The following is a 15415-nucleotide window of genomic DNA, read 5'->3' on the forward strand; positions in this document are numbered from 1 at the left end:
AAAAAAAAAACTGACATGGGGGTTCAGAAAGTTTTACTGAAGTTCACTTCAGTTCTAGATGTGAAGATCTTGGCCACTTTTTTAAAAAAATGCTTATTCTGTATTATTTTCTTGGACAAGCACATAAGTATCTTTTTACAAGCAAGGGAAGGAAAGAAAGAGGTGAAGAGAGGGAGAAGGAGAAAGAGAGAAGTATAAATTTGAGTGAATGATATGAAGTCAAAACAGAACCTTGGGAGAGCTACAGTGAACTAGCTTGACTATAAGATTGTAGACAACAGCGTGACATGGGGCAAATTTAAAATATTGCCAGTCAAAAAGCTTTTGAAATTACATGGAAAGTCACTTGCTCTCTACGGATTTACTGCACAACTCTTAGTAAACCAAAACTCAATTGCAAGGATTTTTTTGTGCTACTTTACATAAAATCTCAATAAAACCCTAGCTGTGACATAAAAAAGACTAGCCTCTTCCTTGTTAAATTGAAATGTGTCATAGCTTTAAAGTGAGGTGTGTGCTTGGTTAGAGATTATGTGAGTTGTAGTCCAGTGGATCTAGGGGTGCCAGGCAGAAAGCTGGCTTAGTTTCTTGACCAAATGGGGGGAAAAGTTGAGATAATAGTGCTGCCAGTTCAACTAATGATACAAAGGTCTCATTAGCAGAGCATTGCATTATCTTCCCGGTGGACCTAAAGAGGTCAAAGTAATAAAGGGAGGTCAGCTAAGGCAAAATGTGAAGCTGGCCCAGGGTACCTCATTTCTCTCTGCATTGATCGATCATTTGTCATGTTGTCTTCAAAGCAGTTAACCCCAGCAAAATTCTATCTGTGTTCCCTTGTATCACCTCTTGCCAAGGGCGAGGTTTGTAGTTTCTCAGCACAGGTTAATAAATCTTCATCCACAAGAGAAAGTGTGATGATAAGTCCTCTCTGCATTGGATACTGTCTTAGAGGGCTGCAAGCTTGACATTTCAGTCAACGCAATGATAATTGCTTAAATAACTGTCTTTTAATGGGGTTCATTTTCACTTGAATCCAATGAAAACTTCATTGGATTGCCAAGTTTTCATTTTCTATAATGTTTCTGTAATAATCAAGATCAATATGATTGCTTTTTATGGTTATTGTAATAAGAGGTTTCTAGGTTAAAGGAAATAAAGGGAGGAACTGGCAAGGGAATAATTCTTTTTTGCTCACTCTTTGTGACTGCTCATCCAAATAATTGACTGTTATAAACTCAGGAGGTGTGGACAAAGGATTCAATCCATCCACTGAGCTGGAGGTCTTTCCCTTCACCCTCTAACTGCTTACAGGTCAAGTTCTTCCATTCTTCATCTCCTTGATCATACCCCTGAATGCACCTCTGTATGATGATCAAGTAGCCCATCAAAAGGACAGTTGAATTTCAGGGGTTGGTCACATAAGGAAAGAGAGGAATTCAGTCCTGGATAAACCCATATGGGTCAACTTCCAAGTGCAAATTGAGAGAGGAAAATGTATCTGTATACTAGATAGCAGCAAGGCTCTGAAACCTTCTTGTTGTTATGTGCCATCAAGTCATTTTTGACTTGTGATGACCCTATGAATAAAGCTATCCAAGACAGCCCCAGTCATCTCTCATCAATCCCAGGCTGCGGCTTCCTTTATGGAGTTAACCTATCTCATAGTTGGTCTTCCTTTTCTTCTTCTACCTTCAACTTTCCCTAGCCATGATTTTCTCCTCAAGATGTACTCCGTTTCACATTTTTGCTTCCAGGGCAAATTCTGCCTTGATTTGATCTAGGATCCACTACTTCGTCTTTGTGTAGGTCCAGGGTATTTGCAAAGCTCTCCTCCAACACAGAGTTTCATCAAATGCATCAATTTTCTGAAACCTTAGTATCTCAAGATATGCCACAGCAAGAACAGAAGGAAGCAATCCAGTTGTTCAATTTGCCCACTGGTTGCCAATATGTATCACATCTGTCACATGAAAGTCTACAAAGAGAAAATGTTTTTCTCTTTGGAGAGAAAACCACTGTTGTAGACACAGCAACACCATAGTCAAACCTACCCAAGTTTGCCAGAAGAAGATGCAGCCCTGCCAAGCTGGTAATTGACAGCATCAATCATGGCAAGATCCTTGCCAAGAAAAATAAAAAAAAAAAAATAAAAGATGATGGTGGAAACAGCTGCATCTTTAAAAAGGTACATTTCCGATGTCTATCATGTACGAAGTAACTAAGTATTGAAACCCAAATTCATCCTTCTTAAAGCAGATTGTAACAATAAATATACTACTCCTACACAGTAGTTATTAGCTCTAATTTCTATCCCACTTCCTAACAACAATTTTAGAGCAGCTTGTAAAGTATGACACAATTTAAAAATACCATCAACACAATATTTAAAATAAATCCAAATTCATCACAAAAGTCATATAACCATCTTGAATTCAGTTTCCTATTGAAAGACCTTTTTCCATCGGGAAGAAGGTCCTTCTAAATGGGACTGTTTAAATAGTTTCCTAGAAGAGCTGCCTGAACTAGTTAGAGATGTCTCCTAGGCACTGAATTCCAGAGGTTGAATGCCCTCATTACCAAGAGGATGTCTTTCTTCTTGCTAAGACTACTATTATATTGTCTTCTTGGCAAGAAGACTATATAATAGTCATCACCATCTTTAAGTATATTCTGAATTTCTCCAACTCAGGCAAGATAATATATATATGCTCCCCTGCTTCCATTTTATCTTCACCACAATCCCATATGGTAGGTTAGACTGAGAAATAAGAGCTTGTTCAAGATCTCCTGTTAGTTTCATGAGTGAGTAGGAATTAGAACCGAGACTACCAGGTTTTAGCACGGCACTGGAACCACTAAACTATATTTGGCTCCACATAAGAGCTTTTCATAATGGTGGCAACCTCTGCAGAACCTACACCAGTATTCTGAATTCCCAGGGTCAAGATGTAAGGGAGAAGGTCACCAGGGCACAGGGCTTTAGACGGTCAAAACCAGCACTCCGATTTATGATCAAAAGCCAAATGGTAAACAGTGCAGTTTATAGGCGCAAGAATGACAGAGCCTTTTAGCCAAAGCCTAATTAAGAGCCTGGTTGCTTCATTTAGCTGCAGCTGCAGTTTCTGAACAGCCTTCAAAGCTACACCCACACAGAATCTAATCTAGAACTTATCAGGGGAAGAAAGACAGAGGCAAGATCTTTCACCCTAGGAACATAGGACATTGCCCAAGAGAGGCATGTCTGGTCCAACTACGGCATTCCTTTCTGCTCCAGGTCAAGACATCTTTTGCCCAGCCATTGTTCCATCCAAACTCAGAATTGTCCATGGTGATTGACAGCAGCACTGCAGGGTCTCAGACCCAAGTCTTTCTCAGCCCTAGGGCCAGATGCCACGGGCTGAGCCCAGGTTCTTTGGCATGCAAACCAGGTGCTCTTCCCTCATGTTACAGCCCCTCTTTGAAGAGCAGGTGTACCTGCAAAAAGGCACTCTTTTGCACAGCTGCTAAAGAGCAATACAAGTCAAGGAGCACCCTCAAGCTGCAAATCTTCTCTTTCCAGTACGTAGAACAAGCTGTCCATCTACTCCCAACGCAATGCGCCTTTTTAATTTTAGACTGGAAGCTTGAGAAGTTCCTCTCCCCCCATTTCAATGAAACATCAACCTTGGGTTTCCAAGGACTGCACATTTTCCTTAAAGAACTGCCTCGAGCAATTAGCGGTGGCATAGAGGAGCCGGGGCTTGCAGAAACACGGCACCAGCCCTTCTTTATTAGCAGGGCCACTGACATCATCTTCCACCCACTTCACACTTCCCTGTTCCCTCTAAGCTTGCTTGGAATCCTCACAGTAGCAGGGGGAGGAAGGGAATGAATTTGCTCAGAAAATATTGTTCCTTGTTGTAATGCAAAATATCCTGGGGCGGCTTACTTAGGAATAAAAAATTAAGACCCAGGAGTTTTACAAAATAACCTGCTCCTGGTGGAGGTGAAAAACATGAGAACTGCTGGCTTTGTTGTTGTTGTTGCTATTTTTGTTTTGTTTTTTGTCAAGGCAGTTCAATACTAGGGCCTGAATTTTTGGGCTCTCTTCCTTGCCTGTGGGGACCATTATTAACAGTAATTTTTACTGTTAATTTATATTAATTTAAGTAAGTTTATTTATGGATGTGAGCCATCCCGAAGCTACGGCAAATGGGGCAGCATAGAAGTCTCCTAAATAAATAAATAAATAAATAAATAAATAAATAAATAAATAAATAAATAAATAAGATGTGCACCTGCACGTCTGAATTTGCCGCTACAACACAGCCATCATGTAAATACTCAAAGATCTATGCATAGATTAGTTCTGCTAGATCAAACTAAGATTCTATTTAATCCAGGCCAACCATCTGTCTGTGGGAAGCCCACAAGCAGGATACAAGTGCAACAGCACTCTCCCACCCATGCTCCACAGCAACTGGTGCACATACTGCCTCTTATACTGGAAGCAGCATATAGCCATCCGGACTGGTAGTCATCAACAGCCTTATCCTATATGAATTTGTCCAATCCCTTTCAAAGCCACCCAGATCAGTGGCAATCAATACTTCCTGTGGCAGTGAGTTCCTTAGTTCAAGTATGTGTATTATGAAGAAAAAAAATGTTCACCTTTTCCACATCTCTCACCAATCAGTTTCATGGAATGTCCCTGGGTTCTAGCATTATGAGGAGGAGGAGGAGATGATCACCTAACTGACTTAATACCATGCATTGTTTTGTGCACCTCCATTTTGTCTCCCCTTATTTGCCTTGTTTTAATCTAAGCAATCCCAGATGCTGTAGCCTTTTCCCATGTTTTCACAAGCATGTGCAGCTGACTCAAATGTAAAGTTTTTTTCATTCAGAAAAACATAAGCTGCTGCCGACAAGCTGAGCATTTCAGGACAGAAAGGGACATGTAGAAAAACATCAGTTTTTTGTGGAACTAGAAACATTTATTAAGCAACCAAACCACATCATCTGCAATTTCTAGCAAAAACTCCAGATAGTATAAATTGTATATGGAGCAGTTGCGGGAGGGGAAGGAAGAAAGGAAGGAGGGTTCCAGCATTACCATGCCGGCTGCAGCAAGATTTTCACATCTCATTAACGACATAATGAAGGCTCAATCACAGATACAATAGTCTATAAAGACCGCCAAATTTATGAGCTACACACACAAGGTTTGTTTCGAAAGGTTTGCTTCGACCAAGATTTATCATCGCCCACTTAAGGAGACCTTTTCAGCATGATACGGTACATGGAATATACATTAAGAGCAAACTGAAAGCAATTTGCACATTTTCAGAGGGTTTCATTTGGGTAACCGCATGCCAAAGAGGTCACACACGGAAGGATTTTGACAAATGGCACTAAGAAACATAAAAATAATGCACACCTCAAAAAAAGAAAAGAGAGGAGTGACTGGGATCAGGGACACTACTAGCAAGAAATGTGATTTACCTTAAGGCAAAATGAAAACTGGTAATTCTGATGCAAACTGAACATTTTCACATTAACAGAGGATGGAAGTATAGCAATGACCTCACATTTTTTGCACTGATGGGAGCATTAGGAATTTTAAGAGTGTCGTGGGCACTCTAACAAAATGGCTGCCATGGCCAGTAACAAAACATTCATTTCTAGAAAATCAAAAGAAAAGAAGTTTGCCCAGAGGTGGGCACTATGCTTCAAATCACAAAATTACTCTTCTGAATTCAAATAAAGATGATGTTGGAGGGCAACTCGTTGCTTTGCAACATTCAAGTGTCCCAGGTAAACAATAATGCAGCCTAATTCAGATCTAAACTTGGTGGTCTTCTGAAGACTATGGGATGAGTTAAGAATGCCTGGGTACATGACAATAACAAATTGATAGCATAACACAGATACAAACTGAGCCCAAGGCAATACGAGAACATACAAATGTTCCAAAAGAATCCGCACGGATATTCATGAACCTTCAACGTGGAAGCACATGCATACTGAAGTAAGAGTTAAATACGTAAAATACTGAGGAGAAAACTGGCAAAATCTGCTCAGCCTAGAGCTTTAATAATTCTCAAGGGAGGAACAAAAGCAATTCCTGTTCATTATACAGACGGCATATGTTAGTTTGTAAGCCGTTAGTTCCAAACATCTTTTCAAGAGAAGTACAGGCAGTTACTAAAAATACAACAGAATAGAAGATGGTCTATAGTGAAACAGGCTATTACAATACTCATCAGGGCATAACATCCTCTAGGTCAGTATCATCCAGGTGGTCAGGAACATGCTGGGTGTGTAGTCAACACATTTGCAGGACACTAGGTTGAGGAAGGCTGGTATAGGTGTACTATTCCCCATGTAAGGACTATTAATTCTCTTACCCTATTCTGGAACTCGCAGCCTATAAAACAACTGAGCTGGTACAAAAACACCCACCCAAAGATTGCCCATCATGCCCCGGGAATACACAGAGTATCTAACACCAGTGCTCACAGAATACTCACCGTACTGGCGCACAGACATGAAATCCCACAATGAACAATCCCATCCTGTCCATGTTTTATTAGCTCAATTAAAAATGCAACTGAGTTGCTACTTACTGACATCTCGATCTTTAGTCAATATACACTCTTTTATAGATTCCGTGATCCCCAGACTGGCTGCAGTAGGGAGAGGGCCAAGAAGTGTTTCCAGGGCAGGCGGCCTGACAGAAGCTTCCTTTTCTTTTGAGCCATCTTTTTCCAGAAGTTCACTGTAAAAGTCTTTGTTTAGATGATTTGCAGCCGCTTCTAGTTCTTCATCTTCTCCTTCCTCTTCTCCAAATATACTTGCAACAGTTTCATCTATGAAATCTAGAAAGGTTGGGGATTGAGCAATGTCATCAAATGTGTCAAAGCAGATCTGTGCTACAAGCTGCTAGAAGGCTTCCTATGCTTTTGTAGGCTGAAGAATGTCCTACAACTCCCAGCCAGCCCCAGCCAGGATGGATGGATGAAGCCTGCTGGGAGTTGTAGGACCTTTTTATGCTTAAACATGGCCAGGATTGGGTTCTTGTACGTCTCTGAAGAACACACCCCTGCATGGTCACTCTTTCTAACATAACATCCATTAGCAGTTCATTATTTGCCTTTGTCAAAAGAATACAGATGAAGTACAAGAAAAGGAAAGTTCCATTTTTTTTTCCAACCCATTAATAAAGAAGAGAATGAGGAGAAACACTTCAAAGAAGAGCAGCCAGCATGCATCACTAAGTAATTAATAGCAACTCATATGCGCTAGTGTTCTGAAATTCCTTATCAGGGCAGTTTTCTCACAAAGTTGTCTATGTTGCATCCGTCCTTATTTACTTGTACCAAGAGTGTCCACATCATCATTGAATAATGGCTTAATATATTAGAAAGAGGGATGTTAGTAACTCCTTTTCTGGTTCTACGCAAACTTGTTCTGCACTGCTCTTATTAAGGGCTTATTCATGAAGCAGCCTGTGAACTAGCCACTGGTTGTAAAACCTCCAGTTGACCATAGTGCAAACATCTCCAAAAGCTACAGGTATGTGCCAGAATGTTCCTACCCCTCCCCAGCAGCTGTCTGAATGCAAGTTGTCATTCACATACTAGCACCTTGCTTTTTCAAACAGCAGAGAGGAAAACGGAAGTCTCTATTATTTTCATAAATCCATATACTGTGCTATCGCCATTAGAGTTCACAACATTCATTAAAAAGAAGTAAGGTTTCAAGATCTCCAGATCACTCAATCAGACAAAAAGCAGATCTGAGAAAGAGAGCTGGAGATCTCAAATGCTTGCACATTTTTTGTGATCTTCAAGTTGGCCTAATAAAGGTACAGCAGTATAATGGATTTTGGATTGTTTTTCCTTATGGCCAGCATGGCTGCCTTTGCTTTTTGTATGTTTTTCTTGTTCCTCTCTTATTTAAAATCTTTACGATCCACATTGCTGATTTACAAGGTCTTCTGATGGTAGAACAAGTCTGGCCCTTTCAGAGGACAGGTGAGTGAGCAACAGCCCACATTGGATGGAAGGAGACTGTCTGATGTGCCTTTTAAGTGCACCCAGTTACTGCCTTAACTACACAAGTGCAATTCACATCTTCACATGTGTTTGCTGGAAGTATGGCAAGGAGTAGGACTGAACCCAGTGGCCTCAACTCCACCTTCAATAGGTTCCACATAAAGTGTGAAGAGAGGCTTCTGTTGTGCAAGATTTTGTACAAGTTTGCTTTTCTAAGTGATCAGGAACACAGCGAAAGGCAGAACACCTGTTCATGTGCACCACTGCACATGTTCAAGCCTTCTGCTGAGCACATGAACAGTGCAGTGTGGAGAGTGTGGATGCCACGCCTCCCCGTCCAGGGATCTCCATTCAGGCATTTTCTGAACTCAGGGTGGCTGGTACAGAAGCTGCAATGTGAGCAGGGACACGACTAATGAATGCTACATCTTACAGGTAAGTGGTTCAATAATAAACCCTGTGTCAGCAACAAAATACAATTTTAAGCAGGTCAAATTCTTAAGTGTACCTCATTAGAGATGGTAGGAAGAGATGATGCTGAAGCTTTTATTACTTCTATTTTTTATTTATGCAATTTGATCTAGCTATTATCCTATTACAGGTGTGCGAAAGAGCAAAATGGAAGAATGTACAAAGGAACAGTAAATAAAATTGCATCCTACCACCTTAAATGCTGTAATCTGGCTCTCAAAAGCCATTTCCACCCAATGAAGGCGATTTCTGCAAACAGATGCTGGAGGCCTTGTTCCAGGCAGTGCAGAACAGGGCTACACGCACAAGAGCTGGTGCTTCCACCACTTTCCATCTTCCAGCTGGAAGACCACAATCACTCTTGAAAAGCTCCCTCAGCACTAGGAGCCAACATGAGCAATGCAGTCATTTGACCTATGGCTGTCGAGGCATCAAGATATGGTGTTGTGCAACCTTCCCATTTTATTTTTTATTATTTTAAGTCACTCATCAAAGCATAGATGACCATCATCACTCCTTAAACATTTTTCCTACATTTCTTAAATTTCTGCAGGCTGAGAAGGGAGAAAAAAGCTAAGCAAGCCCCATACTTCCGTACAGCTGCTGCTGGCATCAACCTGCTCTCACAAACACCCAAGCCTCACTCCTTCTCTTCCGGTTGTGATCTCCCATTCAATATTCTTTACAACATCATTCAACGTTCTTAGTGCAGCTAATCAGAGAGACCACCCCCCTTTATTCTGCTAGAAAAGCCTTCCCAGTGTGTTGGACTACAACTTCCATCCTTCCCCAGCTAGCATGGTCAAAGATTGCACTGGCTGGGGATGATGGAAGTTGCACCAGGTTGCTGAAGGCCGTAATGGAGAATTTATCCCTTCTTATGTCAGTCCCCCCTTGACTTTTTCGTTCTGAGATAGAAGACTTCTACCTCTGTAGGCAAAGGTGCAATGTTGATACAGCTCAAACACAAAACGGTTGCATAAAATCCATCTTCTATTTTAACATCTTCTAAAACAATGGATTTCAAACAAACTTACCATCTTTACTATAGTTTGCATAAACTCCTTTTGCTTTTGGCCTGCTATTTTCTAACTCAATCTCTATTTCATCTTGATAGCTTGATATTTCACCTGCAGTAAATATAAAGAGTGTCACTGATGTGCAAAAGAAATGTGAAATAAATAAGGATATTCCGTGAAATGTAGTCCCTACCTTCTAATTCTTCAAGCTTTTTTGACAGCTCCTTCTCAAGCTGGAGAAAGAAAAAAGCAGGAAATGAGCAACTGAATTAAGCTGTAAACTAGGACATTTTGCAAACACCAAAAACCCTATCCTTTAGCATATATATTGTCTGATAGGCCCAGCAACACTCAAAATCCACAGTAAGATACAGCAAATTCCCAACAGATCAGGCTGCATTCAGAAGGGTTTGCACTGAGCAAGCCTATGATTTAGGACAAAACCACATGCACAAGACGAGATTTAAAATACTACTTGAAATCCTCTGCTCCTTATACTGCTTTTTGTGTCTGTGGCAGTGCCCCTCTATTGCAGTTATTTTAATGCATCCCTCTGGGTCGCAGATAAAGCATCCCTCTGCTGTTACTCATCCCTTTGCAGCACAAACATACACCCACAATACACAACAGGTAGCCAGGGCACTCTTCCAATTCATCCTTCTTCCAAGCAATGCCAGTGCACTAAGATTGCAATCCTCCTTTATAGGATGGTCTTTCTGAATTTAGTGGGATATTTATGAATACAACCAGCACAGGGACAGGCTGAAAGTACTTCACAGTCTACTTAGCTCAGCCTCAGTGTTCCCTTTCTGCAGATGGCTACTGAGATTAACCTGCCCAATGCCATGTACCATCATTAACAAGCATTAGCCAAGCTTGGTGGCAGAGCACACATGCATGCAAAAGGTCCCAGGTTCAATCCCTGTTATCTACAGTTCTAAGAATTAGGGAACAGATGATGTGGAAACGCTCTGCCTGAAACCCTAGAGAACTGCTGACAGCCAAGGGTAGATAATACTAAGCTACATGGACCTGAGGGAAAGCAGTTTCCTATGGGTTATAAATTAGTTGCAGCTCTCCAGAAAAGAGGACTTCCTAATTATTGATTTCTAAGCATCAGATTTTATAATAAATAAGCATTGTAACCAAAAAGAGGGAAATTAATATTCTGCACAGTGAAAACATATTGACCTACTTTGTATATAATAACAGCAACAAGTATGGGTTGAATACAGGCTGAGTACAGCGTGTTATTGAATTGTCATGGGCTGTCATTACATGCAACCCCTGCACAATGGTTTAACTATAGACCGCTAACTATGAACAACAAAGAATTAACAATTGAACAACAAACCATGGACACACTTCCTGGGTAGGTTGTGCTTAAACCATTGTTAAACCATGGAATAGGGTTCACACCTTGCTCACAATTCAGCAGCAACCCACAATTCAAGAACAACCCATGCTCCACTTATATCCTGGGTCATGATTACACATAAACAAAGGCAGTGGTTTTCATGTAACATTTCTGTAGCTGCCGTATATGTCACAGTAACATGAACTATGTTTATAGCCATCACAATTGCTACTTATCAAAAGTCCATGTTTTATGAAAGTCCACAATTTATGGTATTTACAGATCTTGATAGGATTTCTGGTTTTGTCCCTACAATCTATTTATGCAGATTTTTCAGTACCCAAATCAATGCACAGACAAAACTGCCTGGATATACTGAATGCCATTGTTACTGAACGAGAAACTGCTGTCTCCATCAACACAAACTTCTATTGTCTAGAATTAATAAATTTCAGAGAACGAATTTGATTGGAGATCCACCGACCATTGTTCTAGTATTCTGAAAGTAAATAGTCTTTCCTTATCCGTTCTCTTCACAAAATTTGGAAGTTTACAAACATAAATACCAATTGCTTTCTAAATCAAACCCTTTAGCTTTCCCATTCATTTTCATCAGAAAGATGTTCCAGCCTTTTCCTAATTGTATTTGTCATTCTCTTTAATGTTTCTAGTTCTGCAACTTTCACGCAAGTTGCTTTGCACAGGGTCAGTCCATATTTCTGTCTAACCCAGTATTGCCTGCACTGATGCACCCTGGCTCTCTGGGCCATGGACAGAGATTTTTCCTAGCTCTCCCACCTGAGATCTGTTTGACTAGTAATGCGAGGACTCAGCCTGGGGCACTCCGCACACAACGCCTGCACTCCACCACTGAGCAACAGGCCCTTCTTCACCTGGAGCAGTCAGAACTGCATGCAGCATTCCAGATCTGCCCATACTGAAGATTTATAAAATGTCCTTCATATAATAGGTCATTACATAATAATTTTCCCTTCATGGGTCACTGCCTTGCTGTGGTAAAGGGGGCTGCACAGCCCAATGAAGCTATGTGCTATGCTGCGCAGGGGCACCCAAGACAGACAGGTCATAGCAGAGAGCTCTGACAAAACATGATCCACTGGAGAAGGAAATGGCAACCCACTCCAGTATCTTTGCCATGAAAACCCCATGGACAGTACCAAAAGGCAAAGAGGTATGACGTCGGAAGATGAGCCCCTCAGGTCAGAAGGTGTCCAATATGCTACTGGGGAAGAGCAGAGGGCTAGTACTAGTAGCACCAGAAAGAATGAAGCGACTGGGTCAAAGCCGAAAGGACACTCAGTTGCAGATGTATCTGGTGGTGAAAGGAGAGTCCGATGCTGCAAAGATCTATACTCCATAGGAACCTGGAATGTAAGATCCATGAATCAAGGCAAGCTGGACGTGGTCAAACAAGAGATGACAAGACTGAATATTGACACCTTAGGAATCAGTGAACTAAATGGACAGGAATGGGTAAGTTTAATTCAGATGACCATCAGGTATACTACTGTGGGCAAGATTCCCTCAGAAGAAATATAGTAGCCTTCATTGCCAATAAAAGAGTAGGAAAAGCAGTACTGGGATACAATCTCCAAAATGACAGAATGATCTCAGTTCGAATCCAAGGCAAGCCGTTCAACATCACAGTAGTCCAAGTCTATGCCTAATTGTTCCCAACACTGAATTTGCTTCTAAGCCCCATGCCCAGTGCCAAAGCACATTCAGCTGATCTCCTCAGTAAGTTCCTTCCTCCCTCCCTCCCTGTGCCACCCACCCAATAGCCTATGCTGTCTTATCCTTCATGGCCCCAAGATCTCTTCCTTAAGTGGTTATGCTCACTTTATAACCTACAGGAAGCTGTGGTATATCAGGTCAAACTAGTTGCCTGTCTTGGGTAGTAATGTCTCCTCTGGCCCTCCAGGGTCTCAGGAAGAAGACGTTCCCATCATCTGCCACGTCATTTGTTTGACTGAAAAATCAATGGATGCAACCAGAGACTTTTTTCATGTAAAGCACATACCCTGCCATTGAGAGATGGCCTCTCAAACCATTGGTGCATATTTATGAAAGTAAGGACTGCTATGACATTTACTGTGTAGTAAATCTCTTCTACTATTCCTTTGCCACCCATTTTGTTAAGATCCTTTTTGGAACATCCCCAGCTAGCTCTGTGATAGCAGGTGTGCAAGCAGCAATACAGGAACATAGGAAAATGTTTCATACTGAATCAAATCACTGGTCCATTTAGCCCACTACTGTTGAAACTACCAAGCAGCAGCACTCAGACAAAATTCTTTCCTAGCCCTACCTAGAGACACTAAGGATTGAATCAGGAACTTTCTGTATGCCATGAAATTGTTCTTCCACTGAGCTGTGCTGGTCCTAACTTCAGATCGATGTGATAACAGTCAATGAAGTTCTGATAGTAGCTAGATGTTGAAAATGAAGGCTCAAATGTCTCTACAAAACTTTTTGCAGGGGATTTTAAAACAACACTAAGAGTTGTGGGGGTTAAGAACACAATAATTTAGACAAAAATTAGTAATTCTTCAGAAATATCTATCAGCTCAGAAACTGACTCTAGTGACACACCACATGTCTTGGCAGGCAATGTTTTGGAGCCATTCCAACACAATTTGATCATAATTAATAGCAGTGCTGATTTAAAATTGGACCGGAATTCTATGTAATGCTGCATTTTTTTCCTACCCCGGGCATCTCCAGTGAGAGCAGAACTTGAAAAGGGGGGGTATGAGGGATCCAATTAACAAGCAAATACCTTTCCAGCTGTGGCCTTTGTTAATTGGGGTGGAAGAATGAATGTGGCATACAGAAGGGAAGGAATTTACATGCAACAAAATAAGCTCTGCCGTATCACATGAAAGATTCCAAATCTTGTAAGTCAGGATAAATTTGCCACTGCGCTGTGAAGTGAGGTGCGTCCTGATGGGGAGAACGTGTGCACAGCAGGTAGCCTGTCAGGGACTGCGCAGAACACCACCGCAGTAGTGCTACAAACAGCATGAACACTCGAGCATAGCGCAGGCTCCCATGTAGGAGTGGGCACTGAGCACAAAAGCCAATGCACTGCCGGCATACATGCCCTTCTCCAACTTTCAGCTCTCTCCCTTGTCATGCCAAGGTCATCTACCCACAACTCTACTTCTAAAGCCAGTCACCAATCCTGCCACTCAGGGCATGGGGCTCCTGGCTTCCCAAACCCTTCTATATCCAGCATATCCTTCAAAACTCAGCAGTTCGTCACCCCAACTGTCTGCTCTTACTTCCCATATATGCCTGCTTGTAATGTCCTGCTTCAAGGGTGAAGCCAGAGCTCCCAGAAACAAGCAAACCTAAGCACAGGCCATGCCAGAAGACCCGGAGGAACTTGTGTCACTGGGAGAAATGCCCGTGGGCCTATACTCGCGAGGGAAAGGGAACTCCACCTCTGAGACAGAGGCTGAGAGACCGCCTGATCCTTGAGGCTGCAGCGTCTCCAAAGGCAGGCCAGAAGACACCCTGTGAAGAAGCAGCAATGTCTGCTTACACTCCTCAGAAGTAAAGGACTCTTCATAAGTAAGGCCATCCTCACTAGGAAAATTTCTGCTATGAGCCTCTGATGTGCCAGAACCCAGTCATGGGTGTGGGGCCATGTGCTCCTGCCTATAAGCTCCAATCGTAGAAAGAAAGACCCTGATCCTTGGGTTCTGCTCACATTGGACTATTTAGCTGTGTGTCTGTCCTCTGAGATGGATTCGCCCCACAGACTGCTGTGGTAGGTCATCCAGAGGTTTGGGCTGAAATATCAGCAATGTGCTGATGACACTCAGCTCTACCTGCCTTTTTCATTTAACTCAGGTGAGGCAGTGGCTCTTCCGAATCCGTGTCTAGGCATGGTAATAGACTGGATAAGGGCCAATAACGTGACACTCAATCCAGAAGATGGGAGGTGCTCTTGATGGGCTGTCTGTCCAGTCAGGTGATATTTAACCTGTTCTAGATGGGGTTGCACTCCCCTAGAAACATAGAAACAGAGTGAGTCAGAAGGGGTCTCCTGGGCCATCTAGACTGACCTCCGGCACCAGCCGGCTCCGCTCACGACATGCCCACCTAAACAGGGTTCATAGTTTGGGGGTGCTTCTGGCTCCAGAACGATCACTGGAATCAGGTGGGTGCAGTGGCATGGTGCAATCATCTTAGGCAGATTTACCAGCGATGACCCTTTCTGGACAGGCAGCCTAGCAACAGTGATCTTTGCTCTGCAAGCATCTCATTTGGATTCCTCTATGTAGGGCAATCTTTGAAAACAGTCCAGAAACTTCACCTGATCCAAAATAGGGCAGCAAGGCTGCTAACAGAGACTGGCTGACAAGAACACACCACGCCAGTCCTCTCTCAACTGCACTGGTTACCAGTTGAAGTCTGGGCCCAATTCAAAGCACTTGTGTTAACATGTAAAGCCCTAAATGACTTGGGACCAGGTTGTTGTTGTTGTTGTTGTTGTTGTT

The 15415-nt window shown here is 42.2% G+C and overlaps 1 protein-coding gene across 1 annotated transcript in view; it reads right to left on the reverse strand.

Annotated features, from left to right (window-relative positions):
• The window catches only part of LOC123023904 (transcription factor IIIB 90 kDa subunit-like), a gene marked incomplete at its 3' end in the record, with an annotated part of 84139 nt that overhangs the window by 26325 nt on the left and 42399 nt on the right, over positions 1-15415 (reverse strand). The window contains exons 5-7 of the mRNA XM_044431041.1: positions 9723-9762; positions 9548-9640; positions 6609-6860 (exon numbers count right to left, since the gene is read on the reverse strand). Of these exons, the coding sequence (XP_044286976.1) occupies positions 6609-6860; positions 9548-9640; positions 9723-9762 (385 nt within the window). The remainder of the gene's footprint in view (positions 1-6608; positions 6861-9547; positions 9641-9722; positions 9763-15415) is intronic.

Source organism: Varanus komodoensis, unplaced genomic scaffold, assembly GCF_004798865.1.
Source record: "Varanus komodoensis strain SLA01 unplaced genomic scaffold, ASM479886v1 scaffold219, whole genome shotgun sequence".
Classification (NCBI taxonomy): domain Eukaryota; kingdom Metazoa; phylum Chordata; class Lepidosauria; order Squamata; family Varanidae; genus Varanus; species Varanus komodoensis.